General features: G+C 41.0%; 1 protein-coding gene across 1 annotated transcript; it reads left to right on the top strand.

The window, feature by feature from the left end:
- Nucleotides 1–6,201: 6,201 nt before the first annotated feature.
- Nucleotides 6,202–7,930, top strand: LIPT2 (lipoyl(octanoyl) transferase 2). Its single transcript, XM_077867020.1, has 2 exons — nucleotides 6,202–6,685; nucleotides 7,225–7,930. Exons 1-2 carry the CDS (start codon nucleotides 6,220–6,222, stop codon nucleotides 7,452–7,454), a joined length of 696 nt encoding a protein of 231 aa, XP_077723146.1. The 5' UTR covers nucleotides 6,202–6,219; the 3' UTR covers nucleotides 7,455–7,930.
- The last annotated feature ends 92 nt before the right edge of the window (nucleotides 7,931–8,022 follow it).

Here is an 8,022-nt window from a genome sequence, read left to right as displayed (position 1 = left end):
TTAAAATCATCAATGCATTTAATATCTTAACAACTCATAACATAGGTACTATTATTTTTCACAGATAAAGAAACTGAGGCATAAAGTGAGTACTTGACTTACTATTAAGCTGCTAGTAAATGCTATGGATGGGATTCAAATCTGAGTAGTCAGGCTACAGAATGCTTTCCCTTAAGCAGAATTCAAATACTCCATTACACGCAACTGATTTTTGCATCCTGAATTTCTATATATTTGCAATGAACACATGGACACAAATTAAAAAGAGTACCATTTAGAATCACTCAAAAAAGAGAAACATTTAGGTATAAATCTAACAAAACATATATAGATTTGTATGCTGAAAACTACAAAATGCTGATGAAAAGAGTCAAAGATATAAATAAATGGTGAGACATAACCATGTTCATGGACTGGAAGATCCAATACAGCAAATATGTCAATTCTTCCTAAATTGATATACACGTTCAATGCAATTCCTATCAAAATTCCATCAAGATTTTTCTAGATATAAACAAGGTTATCTTTTTTTTAAATGTTATTATTTTTAAAAAAATTTTTAAATAGGCTCCACACCCAATTTGAACTCACGACCCTGAAATTAAGAGTCACAAGCTCTACCAGCTAAGCCAGTCAGGCACCCCCTAGACAAAATTATTTTAAAGTTTATATGGAAAGGCAAAAACCTAAAACGATTTAGAATAACTAAAACTATTTGGAAAAAAGAGGAATAGGGACACCTGGGTGGCTCAGAGATTGAGCGTCTATCTGCCTTCGGCTCAGGGCATGATCGTGGAGTTCCTGGATCAAGTCCCGCATTGGGGTCCCTGCATGGAGCCTGCTTCTCCCTCTGCCTGTGTCTCTGCCTCTCTCTGTGTCTCTCATGAATAAATAAATAAAATCTTCCAAAAAATAAAATAAAAATAAACCAATTAAAAAAAAAGAATAAAGTGGGAGGAATGGGGATAATTCATTTTAAGACTTATGATAGAATTATAACAATCAAGAATATATGGTATTGGTGGAGAAAGAAGCATAGATCAATGGAAAGGAACCCTAAAATCAGCCCATACAAATATGACCAACTGCTTTTTGTGGGCCTTTTTTTTTTTTTAAGCATAAAACAGCCTTTATTATAATGGCGGATGTAAACAAAATATGATCATTAAAATAATTTTTAAAGTTTAATTTACCTTTTAATTCCAGTATAGTTAAATACAGTGTTACATTAGTTTCAGATGTACAATATAGTGATTCAACAATTCTACATGTTACTCGGTGCTCATCCCCATGACCTGTTTCACATATCCCCCTCCCACTTGCCCTATGGTAACCATCCATAATTAAGAGTCTGCTTTTTTGGTACATCTCATTCCCTTTGTTTATTTATATTGTTTCTTAAATTCCACATACGAGTGACATCATATGGCATTTGCCTTTCTCTGACTTATTTCACTTGGCATTATATCCCCTAGATCCATGCATATGTTTGCATATGACAAGATTTCATTCTTATTTTTATGGTTGAGTAACATTCCATTGTATATACATGCATCTTCTTTGCCCATTCATCTATCAGTGGACATGTGGGTTGCTTCCATGTCTTGACTATTGTAGATAATACATATATCTTTTTAAAGATTTTATTTATTTATTTATTTGAGAGAGAGAGAGAGAGCACAAGTGGGCAGAGGGGCAGAGGGAGAGGGAAAAATAGACTGCCTGCTGAGCAGGGACTAGAGCTGAAGGCAGACAGTTAACTGACTGAGCTACCCAGCACCCCACATGTATCTTTTTTTTTTCTTTCTTTCTTTCTTTTTTTTTTTTTTTTTGCATATATCTTTTTGAAGTAGTGTTTTCATTTTCTTTGGGTAAATACCCAGTAGTGGAATTACTGGATCTTAGGGTAATTTTTTTTTTCTTTTTTTAGTTTTTGAGGAACCTCCATAACTATTTTCTACAGTGGTTGCACCAGTTTGAATTCCCACCAACAGTGCAAGAGGGTTCCTTTTTCTCCACATCCTTACCAACACTTGTTGTTTCTTGTGTTTTTTGTTATTAGTCATTCTGACAGATGTTAGGTGATACCCCATTGTGATTTTGATGTGCATTTCCCTCATGATTAGTGATGTTGAGCATGTTTTCATGCGTTTGTCGGCAATCTGCATGTCTTCTTTAGAAAAATGTCTGTTCATGTCTTCTGCTCATGTTTAATTGGATTATGTGTGTTTTTCTTGTGTTGTGTAAGTTCTTCATATATTTTGGGTATTTACCCCTTATTGGCTATATAATTTGCAATTATCTTCTCCCATTCAGAGGTTTTTTTTGTTTTGTTTTGTTGGTGGTTTTTTGACTGTGCAAAATCTTTTTATTTGGGTATAGTCTCAATAGTTTATTTTTGCTTTTGTTTCCCTTGCCTCAGGAGACATAGCTACGAAAATGTTTTTACAGCCAATGTCAAAGGGATTACTGCCTATGTTTTCTTCTAGGAATTTTATGGTTTCAAGTTTCACATTTAGGTCTTTAATATACTTTGAGTTTATTTTTGTGTATGGTGTAAGAAAGTGGTGCAGTATCATTCTTTTGCATGTAGTTGTGCAGTTTTCCCAACATCATTTGTTGAAGAGACTTTCTCATCACATGTTCTTGCCTCCTTTGTTATAGATTAATTGTCCATATAACCATGGATTTATTTCTAGGTTTTCTATTCTATTCATCTAACATGTCTATTTTTGTGCCAGGACCATACTGGTTTGATTACTACAGCTTCATAGTATATCTTGAAATCTGATATTGTAATACTTCCAGTTTTGTTCTTCTTTTTCAAGATTGCTTTGGCTATTTGGGATCTTTTGTGGTTTCATACAAAGTTAAGGATTATCTCTTCTAGTTCTGTGAAAAATTTGATAGGGATTTATGCCCAACTGTTTTTTGACAAAGGTATAAAGGCAATTAAATGGAGGAAACATAGACTTTTGAACAAATGGTGCTGGAGAAAAGCAAAACCAAAAAATCATGACCAAAGTTTCAAAACATAGAGAAAAATGTGGGAGAAACTCCTCGGAATCTAGGACTAGCCAAAGACTTCTTAGGATAAAGGCATGATCCATGAAAGGAATAGTAGATAAACTGGACTTTATCACAATTACAAACATTTGCTCTTCAAGAAACCTTGTTAAGAGGATGAAAATACAAGCAATAGAGTGGAAGAAACTGTGTATAACAATGTGTCTGACAAAGGACAATTACTTAAAATACTTAAAGAATTCTAAAGACTGAACATTAAAAAAAAACACAATTAGAAAACAGGAAAAATACATGAACAGATATTTTATTGAAGAGGATATTTAGATTGAAAATAAGCACATGAAAAATATTCAACATCATTAGCCATTAGGGAAATACAAATTAAAGTCACAACAAAATACTACTATTAGAATGTCTAAAATAAAAAATAGTGACAATGCCAAATGTTGGCAAGGATGCAGAGACATTAGATCATTCATAGATATATTGCTGGTGGGAATGTAAAATGGCACAACTACTCTGGAGAGCAGTTTAGCAGTCTTTAAAAAAAAAAAAAACTAAACATGCAAGCACCGTATGAACCAACAATTGTATACTCTTTGGCATTTATTCCTGATAAATGAAAACTTATGCTCATGTAGAAAAAGCCAGTGTACAAATATTTGTAGCAGTTTGATTCAAAATATCTGAAAACTGGAAATAACTTATTCTTCAGTGGGAGAATGGATAAACAAAATGTGTTACATCCTTACCATGGAATACTATTCATCAACAAAAAGAAATGAACTGTTGTTACAGGCAACAACCTGGATGAGTCTCCAGAAAATTATGTTGAGGAAAAAAAAATTCCAAAAGTTTACACGTTGTGTCGTTCCATTTATAGAACACAGATTCGTGTTTGCCAGGAGTTAAATAGTAGTGTAGATATAAAAGAAGAACATGAGGAATACTTGTGATGGAAATGTTCTGTATCCTGAATGTAGTAATGAAAATATTCTAATTGTGACACTGGCAAGACATCATCATTGGGGAAAACTGGGTAAAATGTATACAAGATCATTCCTCATAACTGCATATGAGTCTACAATTTTCTCAAAATAAAAAAATTAATTGAGGGCAGCCCCGGTGGCGCAGCAGTTTAGCGCTGCCTGCAGCCCAGGGCATGATCCTGGAGACCCTGGATGGAGTCCCACATCGGGCCTCTCTGCATGGAGCCTGCTTCTCCCTCTGCCTGTGTCTCTGCCTCTCTCTCTCTCTCTCTCTCTCTCTCTGTGTGTCTCTATGAATAAATAAATAAAATCTTTAAAAAAATAAAAAAGAGAAAAAAAATTGAAATATCACCTTTCTCTCTTACAGCTTCCCACCATAAACTGGTTTCTCTCTTGTCTGAACCCTGACTGATGCAATACCCTTCATCAGACTGAGAAATTTCCCTTCTTTTCCTAGATTGCCCTAGTTTGCTGGGAGTTTTAGCCAGAGTAGGTGTTGATTTTTGCCAACTGGTTTTTTTTGCATCTACTGAAAATAGTCATATGGTTTTTTGAATTATATTATTCGATTTTATAATGTTAAGCCAACCTTGCATTCCTGGGATAAACATTACTTCATCATGATGTGTTAATCCTTTTATACATTGCTGTATTCATTTTACTAATGTCTGCTTAGGATTTTTATGTTTATATTAGGAAATCTCTTTCAGATACCTAAGTAAGCAATGTTATCAGTTTCTAAAAATAAAAAAAAGACCTAAGTGAAAATACTAAAATTTGACAATGCTGGATAGTGGGTAACAATAATTTGCTGTTACATTATTATCTACACTTTCCCGCTTTCTTATTTTTGTTTTGCTTGCTTTCTTTTTAGTTGAACAATTCTTGCCTGTAGCTTGGAAGATAGATTCAGAAGGCAGACTGAGGACATAATAATGGGGTTCTTTATGCTATTAGGAATACAGGGGTGGGACAGCCTTATGTATCCTCTTCTTGTTGGTATTCAGTGAAAGTTTACTGAACGAATTCAGATTTATTTGAATGACAATCCAATACAACATAATGGATACTGTGGTCCAGATCCAGCTTCTGGACCCAGCCAGTCATTCCCCCAACTTCTGGGAGTAGGCTGCTTATGGCTCATAATTCTCTGGGAATTGTCTCCTATAGAAGGATGCAGCCTTCCTGAAAGTTACAGATAGAGCCTCTATCACCGCTCAATGATAGGATATAAACTTCTGGCCCCAGTTCTTTAATTTGGAACAATTCTTAAAGGTCATCTCAGGCTCAGAGCATCCTTTGAGATAGGCTGAGGCCTCTGCAGAGATTTGTTTCAGTTTGATTCCTCCCTCTGGGAATCCTGCTTCCATCACGCTCTTACAGCTCCCCACCATAAACTTTTTAAGATTTTATTTATTTATTCATTAGAGACAGACACACAGAGAGAGACAGACAGACAGACAGAGGCAGAGACACAGGCAGAGGGAGAAGCAGGCTCCATGCCGGGAGCCCGACGTGGGACTCGATCCCGCGACTCCAGGATCACGCCCTGGGCCGAAGGCAGGCGCTAAACTGCTGAGCCACCCAAGTGTCCCTCCCACCATAAACTTTCTGCACGTTCACCTCCTTTTCATAGTTTCCTCTTCAGGTAACTACCCAGGGCACACGTTATCCTATTTTGCATTCTTTTCCTCGCAGTTATTAGTATGTGAAATAACCTTATTTATTTAATGCTCGAATACTTGCGTATTGTCTGCTGTAAGGCTGTCAGCTTCCCAGGAAAGACTTTTTCCCCATATTTTTTTTTTAATTTTTATTTATTTATGATAGGCACACAGTGAGAGAGAGAGAGGCAGAGACACAGGCAGAGGGAGAAGCAGGCTCCATGCACCGGGAGCCTGATGTGGGATTCGATCCCGGATCTCCAGGATCGCGCCCTGGGCCAAAGGCAGGCGCTAAACCGCTGCGCTACCCAGGGATCCCGACTTTTTCCCCATATACTGTGCACCACAGTATCAAGCCTACTGGCTGTCGGAATGAATGAAGGAATGAATGGGAGAGACACACCTGATACTAGGTGGAGGGCTCACAGCTCTGCACAGCCCGCGACCAGCGCTCAGAGCGGCGGCTGAGGACGCGCCTCCGAGTCCCCGCCCCCAGGCCCGGGCAGGGGCGGAACCTCGCCGACGCCCCGGCTGACGCCATGCGGCCACCCGCGGTACGGCTGGTGCGGCGAAGCCGGATGCCCTACGCCGAGCTCCTGGCCCTACAGGAGCGCTGGTTGCGGCGGCTGCAGGCCGCGCCAGGCCCCGAGGCCCCGTCCGGGGCTGAGGCGGGCGCACTGCTGCTCTGCGAGCCCGCGGGGCCCGTGTACACGTCCGGGCTGCGTGGCGGCCTGACGCCGGAGGAGATGGCGCGGCTGCGGGCCTTGGGCGCCGAGGTACGCGCCACGGGACGCGGCGGCCTGGCCACCTTCCACGGCCCGGGCCAGCTGCTCTGCCACCCGGTGCTAGACCTGCGGCGCCTGGGCCTGCGCCTGCGCACCCACGTAGCGGCGCTGGAGGCGTGCGCAGTGCGCCTGTGCGAGTCCCGGGGCTTGCAAGGCGCCCGCGCGCGGCCCCCGCCCTACACCGGTGTCTGGCTGGGGGAACGCAAGGTCTGCGCTATCGGTTAGTGCCGGGGCCGGGGGCGGGGCCGGGGCCGGGGCCGGGGCCGGGGCCGGGGCGGGGCTTAGCGGGAGGAAGTCTGTCTGGCGCGGGCTACCCGCTGGTTTGAGGTCTTAAGCCTTCTCACTGATCTCTTAAACTATTCACAGCCCTCAGGAGGGCTCTCAGTGGTCATCTCATCCAACATTCATCTTTTCGAGAAGTGAATTGCCAGGTTATTCCTAATTAATCACAATGTCTAGACAATAATGGAACTTAGGAATTTTCAAACTTTTTTTTTAACCTTTTTTTTTTTTTTTTAAAGCAACAGAATCTCTGTTAAAAGACATTTTCTGGAATCTCTATAATGCAGCAGCTCTGGTGTCACACACCCCTCCCCTACTATGTCCCCCTCCCCCGATCTGTGCACGACCCCTTCCTTGGGTGCTCAAAAACAGCGGGAAAGCCAGTGATGGAGCCCGGTTCCTTCATCACACTGAGGGGGATGGTGAAGCCCGAGGAGGGAGGTTACCTACTCTGAGACCCTTTGGCTTGTCTTGCAGGAGTCCGCTGTGGAAGGCACATCACGTCCCACGGCCTGGCTCTGAACTGTTCTACAGACCTTGGGTGGTTTGAGCACATTGTCCCCTGCGGGCTGGTTGGGACAGGTGTCACCTCTCTGAGTGAGGAGCTCCGAAGGCATGTCACTGTGGATGAAGTAATACCACCTTTCCTTCAGGCTTTTAAAGAGACCTACAAATGCACGTTGATCTCAGAGGACAGCCCCAACTGAAGAGTGTTCATGTTATTACTGCTGGGAGATCCTGCTTGAAAAGCATCAAGTCTAACTTGGAGTCACTGAAACCCAAATTCTAGACCTGGCCCTGTTATTCACTTACCATGAGACTATGAGCAAAGCATACATGTTTCCATATGTATGCTAGTTTATTTATATCTTCCCACCTACCTCCAATATGGTGGATTTGAAAACATGAAAAGCAACACATGCTATATAAATGTAAGACATTAACACTACTGTCTGCACCATTTTCTCAGCTTAGAAAAACTCAGATATAGAGAATCAGTTCTCAAATGTTTATTACCTCCCAAATACTATATTTAATTGGGCAATTCTGGGCTCCAGTTCCTTTGATTTTTGGAGGAATCATATTTCTATATGTGAAGGTGATATGGTGGGGTGCTTTCTGCAATAAAAGGAAAAGGGAAAGAAATCTTTAAAGAATAAAAATGAGATCTTGACTTCCTGGGTTGGATTGCCAAGCCTGATTGCTTTTTTCGGTTAGGTAACCTGAGCTAGACCAGAGGCCAGGAAAAGACAAGAATAATTTCTCACATTGTAC

This window comes from Canis aureus, chromosome 23, assembly GCF_053574225.1.
Source record: "Canis aureus isolate CA01 chromosome 23, VMU_Caureus_v.1.0, whole genome shotgun sequence".
NCBI classification, from domain to species: Eukaryota; Metazoa; Chordata; class Mammalia; order Carnivora; family Canidae; genus Canis; species Canis aureus.
The sequence above is the reverse complement of the archived record's forward strand: the minus strand, read 5'-3'. Positions and strand labels throughout refer to the sequence as shown.